At 35.5% G+C, this 18,655-nt stretch overlaps 1 protein-coding gene across 3 annotated transcripts in view; it reads left to right on the plus strand.

Annotated features, from left to right (window-relative positions):
• Positions 1 to 18,655, plus strand: part of Dip-C (dipeptidase C) — a 400,748-nt gene that overhangs the window by 31,700 nt on the left and 350,393 nt on the right. For all 3 annotated transcript variants that reach the window (XM_090391828.1, XM_090391835.1, XM_090391843.1), the window contains exons 3-4: positions 2,050 to 2,177; positions 15,224 to 15,287. In XM_090391828.1, coding sequence (XP_090247954.1) covers positions 2,050 to 2,177; positions 15,224 to 15,287 — 192 coding nt within the window. The remainder of the gene's footprint in view (positions 1 to 2,049; positions 2,178 to 15,223; positions 15,288 to 18,655) is intronic.

An 18,655-nucleotide genomic window follows, 5' to 3' on the forward strand; every position in this document is an offset into this window, starting at 1 on the left:
AACAGAATGGTGAAGAAAGATTAGCAAAACAAGTGTTCTCTGCCAGGTTGGCAGGAAAACGACCCAGAGGAAGACCAAGATATAGGTGGATTGATACGGTACAATATGCCTTAGACGATAGAAATATAAGATCTGATAATGATAATATTGGAGTCTTGACAAGTAATAGACTGATTTGGAGGAAAATTGTAGATAGGAAGTTAGTAATTATGTAAATTTTTCATGTAGTACTATTATATCCTGTACATCCCTTGAGGGTACATGTCAGGAATTTGATGATGATGATGGGACCTGTGCTGTTGGTCTGGCACGACTTATTAAATAGATATACCAAGACTTCTGCCAACTTCCTGGAACATTCCCTTAAGACATGTAGTGATGTATCATCAAATCCTGTTGGCTTATTGACAACAAGTTTACTTAATTCCTCATATATCTCCTACTCACTCACAAATACTTCATTTCCTCTATACTTCAGCTTCTCATGATTTCATATTGATGAGGATGAATTACTCTGAATTGTTTAATTGTTCACTGAATTTCTGAACTGTGTCATCTGCAGCAGTTAGCAGTCTATCACCTTCATCTATTAACATCATTTTACCATAATCATTTTTCCTTCTACTTGTCACCTCAGAAAAATGCATGAGAGTATTTCTCGGTGCTAATTTTTGCTCATTCTTCAGTTTTGCTGTCCTTATCTGAGTCACCTTTCTGGCCTATTCATTCCACTCTTGTTGCAATGAAAGTGAAATTTTATAATATGATCCCTCCTGAACTTCAAATCCATACCTGCATCAGTTTCTTGCAGTGCAGTTTCTTCAATATAATACACAACTTGCAATCTTTTCACACCATAATGCACATTAATATACATTTTGTCATATTAAACTGGTAACCATTATTGTGTGTCCACAATGCCATCTATGCAGATCATCCTACGGGATCCCTACATCACTTTTATTTACTAGTATTCCTTCCAGTTTAGTGTTATAGGCAAACAAGTTGATATTACTCTTCAGATTATCTCCATTATCATTAATTCACAAATTTAATACAGATCAGGTAAAGAGCCATATTTTACACTATTGGTAATCTGTCTTCTTGATTCTACTCCGCTATATATATTGCTATTTGATGTCTGGCTTTCAGCCACCCTCCGATCTATGTCATCAGCTTAAAATCCATTCCCATTTGCCCTTCAAGTTTTACACTTCGTATCTGTCAAATGCTTTTGAAAAATTCAGTCATATCATGGCACATAGCATTGCCTTTACATAGTGCTGAGTAAATTACTGAGGCACGACCTCTTTCCCCCCCCCCCCCTTATAGAGTATCATATTTCTGTTTACCATTCTCAAGTTCTGGCCTTACCAACATTTCCAAAAACTTAACCACTATCCCTGAAATAATGACAAGGCTAAAAAAACAAATTTTGTGTTGAAGTGCCTCCATAGTGCAATTGTAAGAAGAACATCAGTATATTGCACCCTTCAACTGGAAAAGGCCAAAGTTTGATTCTTGTCATGACAGGAGGAATCTTTATATGAATTTTTTCAATCAAAGGTGAGTTAGCCAATCTCATATGGAGGTAGCAGGTTTTTTACCTCTTGAAATCTTGAGTTTTTCATCCTGCATACAGACAAATCGGCCTTTCAAACACACTCAATTTACAGACAAAATATATTAGTGGTGGTGGGCAGTAGATGTTGATGGTAGTAGAGGTTTGATGTGGTTTGGTGGAGACAGAGTTGTAGAGTAGGTGTCCTCTCTTGATGAATCTTCAGACTCCTTGGAGGTGTCATGAAATAAAAATAAAAATATATTATTGTAGTTTCTGTATTCCACTGAGGGTGCACTTCAAGAAGTAATGATGAAAATGAAAAAATAGAATTTCCTGGAGATTGTGGTTATGGTTTTATATTATTTAAATGGGAAACATTGTTTTATATATCTTAAGCCTTCAGATAAGAAATATACTCCAAAATAATATATATGCACAATTCACATAAAATTAAACTGCAGTAACATATCTATATCTTGTTTTAGGAATCCTATTTTCATTGGGCATTTGGAGGATTAGAACCTGATTGCTATGGTGCAATTGAAGTCAAGAATGGAAAATCCTATCTCTTTGTACCTAAACTTCCAGATTCATATTCTGTTTGGATGGGCAGGTTAGTGTTTCTGATATTTAGTATTAGAAATGTTAATGTTATATTATTTTCAGTTTTCACTGCAGAATTTAACAATTATATTTCTTTGGGATATGCAACTTTTATACAAAAAAAGTGATAGTATAAATAATTTTGGTTGTCAGAATTTGTATGAAACAAGGAATAAAGTCTTTCTTTTCTCTTTATAAAACTGTGAGGAATATATTTGTCATTATTTTGTAAATTTCTTTTATATCATGATAATTTCTTGCAGTGTACCAGAAAATGGTATATTTTAGAAAGCATAAAGAATACCATGATGTTTCATTAAGTAAAGTGTACAGGATACCATAATTGTTCATCAAGGAGTCTGGGTGTATGGGATACCATGGTGGTTTGGCACAATTAAAATCTCATTACTAGTTTTCTAGCAACAAATTTTCTACTTGAGATGTTGATTGATTTTTTTTTTTTAAATATTAATCCTGCATTTTAAATATTAAGTCAGATTGTAGATCTTGCACACCAGTAAGTACCAGTACCTCTGTCAGTCATGATAATACCCTTTTATTTGAAAATTAAAAATCCTTGTAAACTGGCAAGAAGAACAAATGAAATTATAGCCAAAATCTCAGATAAGACTAACCATTTATCCTATTAAACTAAAGTTACTGAAACCAAGGATACTTAACAGTTCATAGATCTTAAAATGCTCGGGGGAAAAACTTAAAGTAAGAAAGAATAGCATGTTAGCTGTGTGTGTGTGTGAGAGAGAGAGTGTGAAAAAGTGATTAAGAACAGAGATGGAATTTGTTTTTCTGCAGATAAACACATTTTCTGTACTTAGGGAACACTATGTGAGGAAGGCTGTTCCAGAATACAGAGGTTGATGGAATCCAAGAGAGAGAGAGAGAAGAAAATTGATTTTGTGGGTTTGGACAGTGAATGAATGGTAACCAGTATCTTGTATGTTTATAAACATAGAGGAAAGCGGAGGAATGACAAATATCAGTTGAGTGGAATAGTGCTCATGAGGGTTCCTATAGAAAACACACAGGGAAGAAGCAGATTCTCTGGCTGAAAGATTTTATTGATTAACCAGACTGCCCTTTTTTGCAGAGTGTCAGGAATATTTGGGAAGTTTTTTTTGATACATCACTTTCCAAATGTGAAAACAATATTCTAAGGTTGGGCATATTTGAGATTTGTACAGAGTTGGCACTAAGTTATATCTTGAGCTGAAAAGGACACCAAGTTTGTACCACAAAAGGCCAAGAAGTAAATATCAGTCCAAGAAAGAGTGTGTGTGAGAGAGAGATTATGTAATCAGGGTGTTATCAAAGGTAAGGGAAGGTGCATGAGATCTGCCATCCATCTTTCTTGCAAAAAAAAAAAGAGAAAGGGATTGCTTTGGACCGAAGGTTACTGGGTTGTCTCCACCTCTTGAAGAATAGTATGGAGAATGATGTGTAAGGCATTTTTCATAGAAGACCTTGAAGCTTAGAGCTTGGAATATTAAAGCTTGGTCATCCCCACCTGTGGTATAGCCTGTTTCCACAAACTGGACTCTAGTAAACCTGGCTAGCATTGCTATCGCAAATGCATACCTTCCCTATTTGGAGAAAATGCCACTAGACATGTAGGTGGTAGATGTCTTTTATTACCTGGTGAAATACCACCATCTTGCTTATTAGATGCCTGAATTGCAGCCACATTTACTCACTAGAGCAAGGATTCCAGTTCTGTCCTCCCCCTCTCCTTCCACATGCAGTGCAAATGATACCCCTCAATGACATGCAGTTTACACTGTAGTGTCCAAGACTCTCTTCTATTGCAGTAGTAAAACAGTTCTGCAAGCCAATTTCTGGTTAGTGCACAGGATTAAACTGTTAGTAATGAATCTGGAGGATTCCCGATCAGCTAGTATTAAATTCTCCTGCTATTTTGTGATTTGAGGTGGCCCAGATACATTAGTTACAGGGAAAAACTGTCATGGTTGTGTGTTGATAGCTGACTGGGTTCCCTCTGTTTAGGCAAGATTTGCAAGTTTGTCACCTCTCACTGCATGCCCTTATTCTTGTCCAATCAAAATCCAACAATGAAAAAAAAAAAAACGGAAAACCCACCAACATCGATACTTGCCAAAAAAAAAAAACCTTTGTATCCACTTCATGACCTAAACAGCCATATAAACAATACATACTGCAGTCATTTAAATCAGAATTATTACTGTTCCTAACAGAAACCTAGCTGGCAAACACTGCCTAAACTACACATTATACAGCTCCTTCCACCACAAGGACAGAACTTATGTATTCATCAGAACTGACATCCCATGTTGGATTACAAAATCTCGACCCCCCCCATTTGATCTGTTTTGATTCAAAATTTTGCTATCAAACCAACTGGTCACTTTCATTTGCTGTCTCTGTTGCTTCCCAAACTCTGATAACCGTGCTGTCTTCAGCTATTCTCTCTAAAGCTCAATTTTCTGCAGTTAAAATACCCTAACAGTGAGGTCATTCTTCTTCTTGGAGATTTCAATGCCTACAATTCAAACTGGCTTCCTTTATCCAATTTCACAAATCAGGCAGGCAGGGATACTGAGGTATTTGCCATTAGCAGTGATCTAATGCAGGTTATCAATCTCTCTCTCTACCAGAATATTTGACAATCCCGTCCAATCTGCCAGCATACTTGACCTATTTTTAACAAGCCCTCCTTCCAGATATATTGTGGATTCACTTCTCCTCTTAGTAACCCATACCACAACCTCATACAAATTTCCTCTGCCCAAGAACAACCTTCACTTAACAGTTCTCAGTCTCATGTTCTTTGGCACAACAAGGGTGCCAAATGGGGTGACCTTTGTGACTTCTGTTCCTCTTTTCCATGGTCCAACTACTGCTTCGGTTTTCCTGATCCCAAAAACCTGCTCAGACTGAACAGCAGCAATCATACTCCCAGGGATGAAAGTCTCTATCCCTCATGCTACCCAAAATCCTCAGCTACCATCCAAGCCTTGGTTTTCAAAAAAGTGTGCCATTGTAATACAGGAAGAAAACCAAGCATACCATAAGTGGCTCAAGACCAAAACTCCAGCTGCTCACTCTATCTATATCACAGCTTACAAACAGCTCTAAAAGAATCATTAGCAAGTCCTAATCAGATTTTTGAAAGCATCAAATGCTGCAAACTCACCTCTTTTCTAAATTGCAGTCAAGCTTTCTGGTCCTCTGCCAAGGTCATTGGGTGCAACAACTTTTGTCCACCCACATTTCCACCACTCTTACATCCAGATGCTACCACAGCAACATCACCCAAAGATAAGACTGACTTACTGGCATCATTCTTCTCTTCCAATTAGCTCCATGTTATCCTTAGTCTTCTGCTAAAAAAAGAAATCCCGAAGAATCTGTAATAACCTGAAAACAAACAAGGCATCTGGTCCTTATAGTATCCCACCTATTAGATTAAAACTTGTGCTCCAGAACTAGCACTTATCCTCTGTTGCCTCTTCAATCTACCCTATTCAACTGACATCTGCCTTTCAGTTTGGAAATAGGTATCCAGTCCATTTCAAAGAAAGGTGATCAGTCAGCCAACAAACTACTATCCAATTTCTCTCACTTCTGTTCTCTCTAAAACTGTGGAGAAAGTCATCAATAGCCAACTTCTGTACCACCTGGAACCCTACCAAATAACTAATGACCAGCAATATGTATTCCACCACTCTCAATCTTTTTGCCTTCACTACACACGTCTGGACTCAAGCCATGGAATACTTCAGAGAAATTGACATGGTTGCTCTTGACATTTCAAAAGCATTTGATCAGGTTTGACACAGGGGACTACTAAGCCAACTGCCATTCTGTGGTTTTCCTTCTACTCCTCTGCATTTGGATCACCAACTTTCTCACCAGTTGCTCACTATGAGTAATGGTAAATTATTTTCTCTCCTAAAATATCCCCACCAGTGCATGAGTGTCCCAGAGTTCTCTACTCTCACCTACTCTTTTCCTCCTGTATGTAAATGACCTGCTCTCAGAGATGACAGTACACTCCATTCCTCCTTTTAATTTGACAAACCTTGTAGTGCCCAATTGCTGGAATCCTCAAGCTCTACCATGATTAATTCCCTGAACTCCAATTTCCTAGCTATATTTCAACAAGGCAATGAAAAACCTTGCAAACTTCTATGCCACTAAAACTCAGTCTATCTGATCTCTCGCAAGGTCTCTCGCTTACATCCTTTCCCTAACTTTCAGTAATCTGATATCTACACCTGACTAGATTTTACTTCAGCCGCTCTTCTATAGATTTTCATTTTCCACCTTATACATGTTCTGTAGATGCTTTCATGGACAGTGCACTGCTGAATTAGCTATTATTTGTTTTAATAATGAAATGACATGAGTCTGCATAATGAAAAAAAATATTAAAATGGAGGAAAAACTCATGTAAAAAACTTTATCATAGAATTTTCAGGTAAATATAGGCGACATCAGTACAAAGTACAGAATCATAATTAAACATAACAAACAGTTCTAAAAAGCACCACCTGAGTAGCTCAATGGAAGATAACTAAAAAATGTCAATAATTTCCTAACTTATTTAAAAAAAAATTATATAAATATATTGTTGTATCGTTGTCTATGGTTATATCAATGATTCTATAAGATTTAATATAGTTGTTTACTTAATTTATCCTTCTTACCTAAAACCTTACTCAATCAAGTCCTGTCATTTGTGCCAATTGTTATCGTTCGATCTTCTTCTTTATATATTTCTATCGTTATTATTGCCTTTACTACTGTTCGCTACACTCTCCCATACAGTTATTTCCTTTCTGGCTTCTATAATAGTTTTCCAACAAGTTAAATAAATCAGCTATCACTCTCCTTTTCATGTACCTTTTCATGTACATTAAACAAACTATGATTCAGGCCATTCTCAAATTTTGTCACGTGTAATCCTTTCGTTCATTAGGACCTTGTCTGTGTATGGGACAAGGCCCTAAGATTTTGTCCTCTGAGACAGTCCGCCTGTTAAATATTGACGAATTTATTTTTTTGCTATGCCAGCCAATACAGAGGATAGATAAGATTCTTATCCAAGGTAGCTATCTCAGAATAATACACAGTAATAAAATCTCAAACACTAATCTAACTATTCTCACTTCTCTTAGTTTTACATGCAGTCATGGCTTGAGAGATCAAACTATATTCATATGTCCCTCCCGCTAGGTTCGATAGTAATTTTATGAGTGGCTATTTGAATTCATAAAATTGGCTGGATTCAGGCAAATGATATAAAACATATTTATTAAAGCTTAAGAGATATACATGAAGAATATAAGGTACATGATTAGCTTAATCACCTTCCTAGCAATTTCTGATATCAATACTAACACTATAATACATTAATCACTCTAGGGTCACTAATCATATCTCACAACACATCTAAGTTATTTCACATACAGATCCCTTCTAGGGAGACCTTCTTCAAACAGAGACAGGTTACTGCCAAATGGGATAATCACTAAAGTTCTCTACAACTTGTCCATTCACAAATTAACCTATAAAGTCTCTCATATCTTTAATTGGAAATCAGATACTTTAACATTCTACGTTACCAGCCCATGGAATGACTTTCTACTCTGTCTTCAGCCTTGTCTGGACATCAAGGCACTGTTGTAGGTTACCGTTCTTCGGGTCACATACGATAGCAGCACGATCAGGTTCTCCGGGACGATAAGGCGGTGTGCCACTCTGGCCTCTCTCTGGAACCGTATGAACATATCTGTATCGTCGGTCACACAATACAGCTTAGCTAATCTGTTATAAAGAGATAGCTAGCCTTACCTCGCGAATCTTGATAAGCCTTTCATGACTTCTATGGCTGACCCGTAATCATCCCGTTGGCGGAGACGGAGAGCCAACGTCCAAGAGCGCAGGAACCAGGAACCAAAAGGAAAAAAGCCTTGGGGGGGGGGAGCTTGGCCCTTATATTTTCCCTCTCTTTCTCGGATATTCTCGTGCTTAGCTACATTGTTTACCACGTGCCATTCATTTACTTGCGCATGGCGTTCTTCCGAGAAAGCATCTAGCTTCGCTTTCCTAATAAATTCTCCTTTCCTTAGGCCATACGTTGTACTGGGCGGCTAAAGTTTGACCTTTGGACTATAGCTTACACTCAACTTGCTTCCACACAATACATAGAATGGGATACTCTAATTAAATAATAACCTTAAATAAATTTCTTTATTTGACTCTGTACCAAACTGGTTAAGTCTCACATTTCTTAAACTAAACACTTCTTCAGTTTTGCTTTAAATTATAATGTACATTTCAATTTCTATGCCAAAACACAAAATTTTTTTGCCTACAATTAAAGGTAGTTGTTCCTGAATAAATTAAATTTTAATTTTCAATTTCTGACTATTCAGGACACAAAAATATACATAGACAAAATTAAGTTAGTTCTGTGTAAATTTCCTAATCTTTCCTATCTCCTACAAAGGGGATAGATGCAGACCATTAGAATCTGTTTAAGTAAGGACAGTGAAATCAAATTTTACACGTTTCTTAAAGACGTTCTATGAGGACTTTTATGAAGGATGCTTGTCTTGTTCCAATGAACTCTGTTTAGTGTCAGTAGCATGCTTTGCAAGTCCAGACTGTTCAGGCTCTTGGTATTTAATATAAGACTTGTGTTCTTCTGAATGAATAAAACCAGATCTTCCTGTTTGTTCAAAATAAGATAGCTCATGAGCTTAAAGAATCTAGTAGATGCCTGGATAACTGAGAGGTGGAAACTTGTCCATAGCAGAAGCAAGAAAGGTGGAGATTTTTCTGATGGGGCAAAAGGCAACAAAAATATTCAGTGGTTTTAAAATTTCCATATGTGTGCCATGCACATAAGGGATAGAAATGCGAGTTATTTTTTCTGTATTTGAAGAGGTAGAGATACCATAACTATTAAAAGTTTTTTTGATGAAAGAATCTTTAAAACCATTAGATAAAAAGGTGGAATTAATATGTCATAATTATTTCTGTAAAAGTTCGTCTGAAGAACATAGAAAACTATTAAGAATTTAGTACATCATGCCCATTCGTATGCTCTTCGTAAAAGCCATTTCCTCATAGAATGTCTTTATAAAGAAACATGTGCAACTTCAGTTCATTGTCCTAACTTAAACGGATCCAATGGTCTGCATCTATCCACTTTTGTGTGTGGGGGGATAGTACTATTTAAATCTGCTAATCCTGATCAAATGCTTTCAAAATGTCAAGAGAGACTGTGTGAATTCCTCTTTAAATCTGCTAACTTTATTTTGTCTGTTTATATATATATATTATTATTATTATTTTATTAAAAAATAAGTTAAGAAATTATTGACCTTTTTTTAGTTATCTTATCTTACATTAGCTACTCAGATTGCATTGTCTGTTATTGTTTAATTGCCATTCTGTGATCTTGTACTGATAATGCCTGTAATACTTAGGTGAAAATTCTATGTTAATAAAGTTTGTGGGTTTTTATCTGTTTTTATAATTCTTTTCAATTAGCTACTATCGTTCCTTCACTTTCCTCCAAAATCATGAAAAAGGAGCTGCCACTAACCAACACCCATTTACAGTCCAGCTTGAAACTTGCCAAACCAACTTCTCTGCCTCCTCTTTCATTCCATCTGCTGCTATTTTTTGGAACAGCTTCCCTCACTGCCTTCCTCAAAGAATATAAATTTCAGCTATTAAAAAAATAAAAAATAAAAAAAAAGCCAGAAAGAACTCTCAGAATGTTCTCTCATTCCTCATAACCCATTTTGGTTTAATTGTACTTGAATATTGAGTAATTGTAATTACTTAAAAATACTTAAAATTGTATTACTTAAAAAATTCTGTAAAATACTCTTGTAATTGTATTACAAGAGTTGTAATTCATAACAGAACATAAGTTGGTGATTTACTGAGTAGTCCATTGTTTGACTTCATCAGATGTTCTGAAAATATTAAGGACAACAGCACACGTTTTTTTCCAACATTTCCATGCCATATGTGTTGTAAGATTTGGAGATCTAGGAGATACAATTATATCTTAATTAATGAATGCATACCCTGACCTTTATCTACCACATTATGTTTTGATAATCTTTCATCTTTCATGCTTTTTTTAAATGATCAATCATAGTTCTGTCTACACATTCCTGAATATTAAAAGAAAGCAGGAGGTTGGCTGCAATTTAGAAGAATTACATTGCTATTGCCATGGTAGTGGTTAAATGTCAGAGAAAAATTCTTTAATTTTAAAGAATTCTTTAAAATAAAGGGAAACATTCTTTATTTTAAAAATGAAAAATAATATTCTTTGTTATTTGGATAATCATGGATCAAAGTCACATAAAAAAAATGATAAATGTAAAAAGTCAGTGGATCACAATGGTTGAAATTGTTCCAACAGCATGACCAGTCATGGCATCTCTGGCATTTTACTTTGTTCTCTCATTCCTCATAACCAATTTTGGTTTAATTGTACTAAGATTCTCACTAAGCAAGAAAAGTAAGCACCTGCATTTCAAATTTGATCAAAATCAGTTGAATAGAGCAGCCTGTAGAAGTATCTGTGCAAATGGCTGCCTCCTCCCCTTTCCATTTTAGTCTGATTGGGCTGAAATCCTTAGGGGGGGCATAATCAGTGTAAGTTAGAACTATAATATAAATTTGGTTGAAGTCAATTGAATGTTGTGACCCCTAGAAATATTTGTGGATGTTCTTCCCTTTCATTTTAGTCTGATTAGGCTGAATTTCACAGAGTACTTTTATTAACATAAGACAGGCAGTATTCCAAATTATGTTGAAATTCTTAAAAATGGTAATTTATTCTCCTCCTTTGAGCAGAAAAAGAAGAAGAAAAATTATTTCTCTGGTATTTTTTTTCTCAATTTTCCAAGTATTCTAGTGCTTTCATTAATTGGACTTCACATTTTGTGTCTTTGATGAATATTTTTATTAAATAAAAGTGGCAATAATGTTTAAATTTGAACTTGAATTATGACAGGTTGAATTTCAGCCCTAATGATTCCTCGGATTGCTTAAGAGTCAAAGTTAAATAACTGGGAGTAGGCTTTAAGGAATGCAGAGAACTGATAGGGGGCTTCAGACCTACTGTCCAATCCTTACCTTCATGTGGTGCACCCTACTTGCAGTTATCCACTGGATATTGAAAGAACAAGGATGGGCTGGTAATTGGGGCAGCACTTAGCTGACCAAATTGTATTCTATATGGCTTAAAACTAGAAATAATCATGATGGTAGAACACAATGAATCATCACCTAGTTAAGCAAGGCTTTCCCTATTGTTTTTATGAGGGAAGAAGAGCAAACAGTGAAAATCAGCTAATGGAACAAATTCAGTCAGCAGAATTAATGATAGATAATACCATCATTCTGTGGGACGCTTTCAGTATTGAGACCTTTTGAACTTGGTGGGGGGGACATAGGTTCATTATGTAAAAAGTGATACAGAGTCTGGTTATTGTATACAAATGAGTAGCATTGCCAGCAGTATATGAAAATAAATGAAGCACGGCATTAAAGCAGGAGTTTTGGAATAGTTTTCCATGTGTCTGGAGTGAGAACAAGACATTTCATGATAGCAAAATTCTTGGATATGGGTTAGAAGACATTATTTAATGAATGAATTTAGGTATCGAGCCATCTTAGATACTGGCCAAAGTCAGGCAGAGGTAGCATAGAGATTGCATATGAGTCATTCCATGATGATAATGATACCTGAAAACATAAGTTTCTGTGTCTTGGCTTAGTAGTTCTGTGGGATGCTTTCAGTATTGAGGCCACATTATAATGTAAATAAAGAGTTTAATAAAAATAAGCAATTATAAAAGTATAAAAAGGTTTTACACAACAAAAAGACTAGAAACAATTAATTACACATATTAGATGTTATCATAACTTTATAACTGGTACATAAAAATAAGAAACTCAAATTCCACCAGAGGTGATATAATCTATATTGAGTTTCTTATTTGTATGTACTAGTTGTGAAGTTATGAAAACATCTGGTATGTGTAATTAATTGTTTCTAGTCTTTTGTTTGTTTTGTACTAGTATCCCTGACGAGGTAAGTCTGACAACTTACAAAACTTGTAGGGTTATAATTGCTTATTTTTATTAAACTCTTTATTTACATTATAATGTGTGGTCTCAATAATGAAAGCTTCCCACAGAACTACTTAGCCACAGAAACTTAGGTTTTCAGTTATCATTATTATCGTGGAACCATGGAATGACTCATATGCAACCATCAAGCTGACTTTGGCCAGCAAAGTCAAAGCATGACATTGTCATGTAGCCATACCCAAGAATTTTGCTATCATGAAATGTCTTGTTCTCACTCAGACACAAAATAAAAAACTGCTCCAAATCCCTGCTTTTATGCCATGCTTCATTTGTATATACTGCTGGCAGTGCCACTCGTTTGTATATAATAACCAGCTCTGCATTACTTTTTACATAATGTACCTGACATGACATTCATATGTCCCCCCCCCCCCCAAGTTATTACATTTTTCTCTTTATTCCTTAATTTATGGAAACCAGTATGTTTCTATTCCATATAAGACCAGCCAAGTCGCTAGACCTTCCTAGTGTCTACCAGGTTCCATGTCATTGTAAGCTATCCTGTTATGGTCACACAGGCAGGATAACCAACATCAGAATCTATATATAAAAAAAAACCTACATCTAGTTCCACCATTACAGTCACTCTGGGCTTGCCAGCCATGTCTTGGACACCTGCCACAAGATACTGTGGATAAAGGTCACTTTATTCCACAGAAGCAAATTCAAACATGAATGACTTTTTACTAGAATCTGCCTTAGATTTAAGGAACCACCTGAACCTCCTCAATAAATATGGTTCTATAAAAAATGTCTCAAATCTGAGAAACACTCATCCTGAGAACTTCAGAACCAATAGCCAAGAATGCTCTCAGTCTACTATGGATAATATTTTAGTATTTTGGACTTACCTTTGTTATAAATTAAAGATACCAAGAAATTATATACTTGGTTTAATCCTTTATCCAAGTGTAAGCAAACAAAGTTTGTGTCTGAAGTATCTTCAAGACTTGGGAAACTCATGGCAAAGGCGATATGACTTCACATCACTTGCTTTAGTGTCCCATAATGCAAAGCACATCTCCTTGTGGACATATATAATGCAATGCATTATGGAAAGGGTCACTACCCAGACTGGTTTCGACCTTTATTGAGGTCTCATCAGTGGGAGCCAGACCCAGAGGTGAGGTGAGGTGATACCAAGGTTGAACTAATGCAGAAGTCATATTTTTATATACGAGTTGCCAAAAGGTGTCTCACCTTATTATTATAATAATACTCTAGATTAGAGATAGTCAGTTGTTGAAGTTTTTCCACTTGGTTATACTATAAATAAATTAAAAATACCAAGAAATTATATGCTTGGTTTAATCCTTTATCCACGTGTAAGCAAACAAGGTTTGCACCTGAAGTATCTTCAGGACTAGGGCAACTCGTGGCAAAGGTGGTATGACTTCACATCACTTGCCTTAGTATCCCATAATGCAAAGCACGTCTCCTTGTGGACATGTATAATGCTATGTATCCCATAATGCAAAGCACGTCTCCTTGTGGACATGTATAATGCTATGCATTATGGGATACTAAAGCAAGTGATGTGAAGTCATACCACCTTTGCCACAAGTTGCCCCAGTCCTGAAGATACTTCAGGCACAAACTTTGTTTGCTTACACTTGGATAAAGGATTAAACCAAGTATATAATTCCTTGGTATCTTTAATTTATAGTATAATCAAGTGGAAAAAACTTTTAACAACTGACTTACCTTTGTTGTTTCTTCTTTAGATTGCTTACCTTGTGTAGGCACACCAGACTATTCACCTACTAGTAAGCATTTGTCAACATTTTCCCAGTAGGTGAATAGTAAGGGGGGGGGGAGATCTCTGCCATGGCTCCCTTATTGATCTGAACTGTGTCCATTATGGTCAAAACTGGTCTGGGTAGTGGCCCTTCCAATAATGCATTGCATTATACACACACTCACACAAAAGGATGTATGCTTTGCATTGTGGGATACCAAAGCATTTCATGTGAAGTCATTAGCTTCTGTGTACAAGTAGCCCCATTGTGAAGATACTTCACTTACAAACTTTGTTTGCTTACACTTGGATAAAGGATTAAACTAAGAATATAATTTTAGTATCTTCAATTTAATTTATAACCAAGAGAAAAATTTTTCAAGGAACAGTATATGTGAAAGTAAATCAGGGAAGTTGGCAATTTACTGTCATTAGCAGAACAGTAAAACACAGCATTTGTACATGTCAATCCCTGTATATCAAGTACAATAATGTTCCCATAGTTAGATTGAAGCATTGGGTTATAGTATATATCCAAACCATGATGAATTGATCCATGGGGTATTTGAAATTTTTTTTAAAAATGGCCTCTAGATCAAGTTGTTGAAGTTTGTCATTATACCAGAACACCCTATATTAAGAATAGCAGGGAAATTTCATGTACCCAAAATTTGAAGTTGGAGGTCGTTCTTTGAGTCAGATTTATCATTTACTTCTGTAAAGTAAGGTGGTTTTTCTACCGGTTCATCCTAAGTGTTTAAGGTGGAAGAAAACCTACCTTAAACAGTAAAAATTCATTGATTTCACCTTACCTTCACACCTACAGATTACACTCTTGCATTGCACTCTCTCCTATCAGCCATAGCTGGTTGTTATGCTGAACAAGTTTTATGGTTACTGCTTAAGTTTTCTTAACATTTATTTAGCATGATATATTGAGTTTTTTAAGTGTTGAATGACTTTTTAATATAGTTTTAATAAGTGTTTCACTATTTTAGGAAACATAATAGCTGAGAATATTTAATCCTTTTTTTTGATGAATTTATGATTCCTATTTAATTGAATTTACAAAATGATAGCAAAGGCTTTTAACTGTGTTAAAAGTGCATTTGTTTGTGTATGTGCAGATTAAATTCTTTGGAGTGCCTTAAAGAAAAGTATGAAACCGATTACGTCTATTATGTTCGTGATGTAAGTATCAGTCATGAATATTTTCATATTTTCATGGAGGTTGCTAAAATTATTAAGTTTTTATAATGAACTTATTTTTTATTTTTATTTTTTCAAAATGTTTTGAACCTATAGACATCATAATCAAATTCCTGATATGTACCCTCAGAGGGTGTACAGGAGATAATTATGATAATATTACGTGAAAAGTTATGTCATTATCAGAATGGCAGTATCAGTTATGCCATTGCAACATTATCAGATCTTATATTTCTGTCATTTAAGGCACTTTTATCCATCTACATCTTGGTCTTCCTCTGGATCTTTTTCTTGCCAACCAGGCAAAGAGCACATGTTTTGCTAATCTTTTCTCTCCCATTCTGTTTAAATGACCATACCATCTGAGATTAGCTCTGCTAACACATGACTGAAGCTAATGATGCCAGTTTCTTTCCTAATATCCTCATTTCTAATAGGATACCGCTATTGGGGTCATCAGTCCAAATCCCTAATCTTTCTCAGAACTCTCATATCTGTGGTCTCCAGTCTTTGATCAAATCTTTAATCATTTCTAACTCAGCTCTCAGATCCATGAAGTTAAAATAGGTTTAAACGCTATCTTGTATACAGCTAATTTAGTGACTAATTTCTTTCTTATTCCATATAAATTTATTCAGCTGACTTCCTACCATATCAGCTTTACTAATTCTGTTGTCTATTTCCATATTTAATTTACCATCTTTACTAAAAATTGTGCCTAAATAGCTGACATGTTTTATTTGTTCTGTGTTTCTGCCTATCTTCATTGTCTTTCTTTTTATTGCTGATTTTCATACCAAATTTATTACAAAATTTATTTAATTTACTCAGGAAATTTTGCAGACTTGTACTGGATTTATTCAGAAGTATAATTCCCACTTTCCTTCATAATGTCATCCATATAGATAACGAATAACAGTGGAGATAATGTGCACCCTTTACACACACATCTGATTTAACATCAAACTATCTTCCTGTACCTCCTTCAATTCTAACTGCCAACTTAAAGCTTAAATAGAAACTATGTATTGCTCGGTATAATATCCCATTTACACCATGTAACTGTAATATTTTGAAGAGCTTTCCTCTTCTTACCTTGTCATATGCCTTTTCCAGATCTACAAAACTTAAATACAAATCCTTGTTATATTCCCAAGATTTCTCAACAATTTGTATTAAAGTGAAAATCTGATCCAGACAACCTCTGTTTTTCATGAATCCAGCTTGTTCTTCACCAAACTTTCCCGTCCAATTTTTCTTAGCTGTTTCTCAAGTATACGTGAATAAATCTTATCAGGAACACTCAGTAGGGAAATACCTCAGTAATTCTTTACATTTAGTTTATTTCCCTTTTTATAGATGGTTACTATGAGAACTGTGCTCCAATCATCTGGAATTCGACTCTGTAACTAGGCCTTTTGAATTATGTGGTTGCAGCCACTGTAAAATGTTTATACCTCCATATTTGACCATTTCTGGTTGAATTTCATTTACTCCAGCTGCCTTTCCACATTTCAGTTTTTGATGACTTTTTTTTCCTACTTCAAGTATGGATATGTATTCCTGACTGCATTCCTGTTGGGAGTTTTCAACCATTGTGGCTGACACCACTTGTTTCATTTATTATTATTATTATTACATGACACTTCCAGAGAGTCCAAGGACTTATCGAGGGAGGGCACCCACTCTACAGCTCTCTGTCTCCACCACTCAACTCACCAACTACAGTGAACTACAACTATCATCATCATCATCTACACCAGTGCCATCTACTTACCACCACCACCACTAGTATTTTCATAGACAATCAAACATTCATGCTCACGATGGAATTCGAACCCACAGCCTTTTGGCTGGAGAGTGGATACTTCAACCACTCAGCCAACCAGGCTGGCAATTTTTGCAATTTAGTAATCTTTCAAAGTAGTTACTCCAAACATCAAGGATATCTTTATCTCCAGTTTTCATTTCACATTTTTTATTATCTCTATTCCTTTTACAGTACTATTTCCTCTATTTCTATGCTTTTTTCTTTTTCTTTTTTTTTTTTTTTTTTTTTTCTCTTTCAATAGCTTCCAGAATATTATACCACCTTCCTGATAATTATTTTTCATGTTCTTACCAAAGGCTTCCCATGACTTTTGTTTAGCTAGTTTCACACACTGCTTTGCTTTTTTACATTTTTTTTGGTGTTCTCTAATAGCACAATCTGACTTAGTTGCCAGGAACATTCAGTGTGTTATCTTCTTTTTCTTAACAACCTCTTTAACTCTCTGAGTCCACTATGGAGTTCTGATTTTTCTATCCTTGCTGACAACTTTACCACATGCCTATTTGGCTATTCAGTGTTTTTTTGCGGGATGTCCAACTCATGGTCTGCTAGTGCCAACTTGTTATAGTGATGGTGCCGAATGTATTTCATATATTCTCCAAGACAGATGTCAACAGATCTTCCTGTTTGTCTATAGAAAGCCAGGTCACGAGTACAGGTGACTTCATATGCTCCTGGATGTGAAAAATGAGAGCTTGGCCTTAAGGGAATAGATGAGGGTTGCAAGACTTCCTGTTGATTCCAGGACCAACCTCTTTGAATTTTCTGTGCAGCACTTTTGTTTTTTTCCAATCGATCCTGTGTGCAAGGGTTTACCCAAGGACAGAATCTCTCCTCTATAGACATCCGCCTCAGTGAACATAAAAAAATACATCTGGCTATCACTATGGAAAGTGAGGTCTAGCAGACCATGCTTTAGATACCCCTGCACACAGGATAGATTGGGAAGAAAAACAAAAGTGCTGCATAGAAGCTTTTATAAGTCAGAGGAGGCTATTCCTGAAATCAACAGAAGCCTTGAAACATACTCCAAACCTCAACAAGTAAGGCTGTATAAATTTGCCAAAGATTTGGGGAGACAGTCATCTTACGACCAAATTAATACCTGCTTTTTCTCTCTCTATCTCTCTCTCTCTCTTTTTTTTTTTTAACATAGATACCACCTAATTAGGACTTTAGTCTTTGTGTTGTACATTACAATTGTTCAAAACTAGTCCCATTGTTATACCAAATTGTTGTTGTTGCTTTGTATACTGTGACAAACTGTTTTTGTGCACTGAAGATGCTGGATAGAATACCAGTGAATACCAGTAAAAAGTTAATAAATACTTGTTTTCTTATCAGTCTGTGTTCTCATCTATACCATTAAAATTAATCAACATGTACGACGAACACATAAGCTTTCTCACACATTGAAGTATTCTCTGTGGTTATCAGCATGGGTTTGTTAAGGGGAGATCATGTTTCACTAACTTACATGTACTATAACAAGGTGACAAATACCTTGGACAGGGGAGAT

This window comes from Typopeltis vanoorti, chromosome 1, assembly GCF_054136105.1.
Source record: "Typopeltis vanoorti isolate ZY-2024b chromosome 1, IOZ_Tvanoo_1.0, whole genome shotgun sequence".
Lineage (NCBI taxonomy): Eukaryota > Metazoa > Arthropoda > Arachnida > Uropygi > Thelyphonidae > Typopeltis > Typopeltis vanoorti.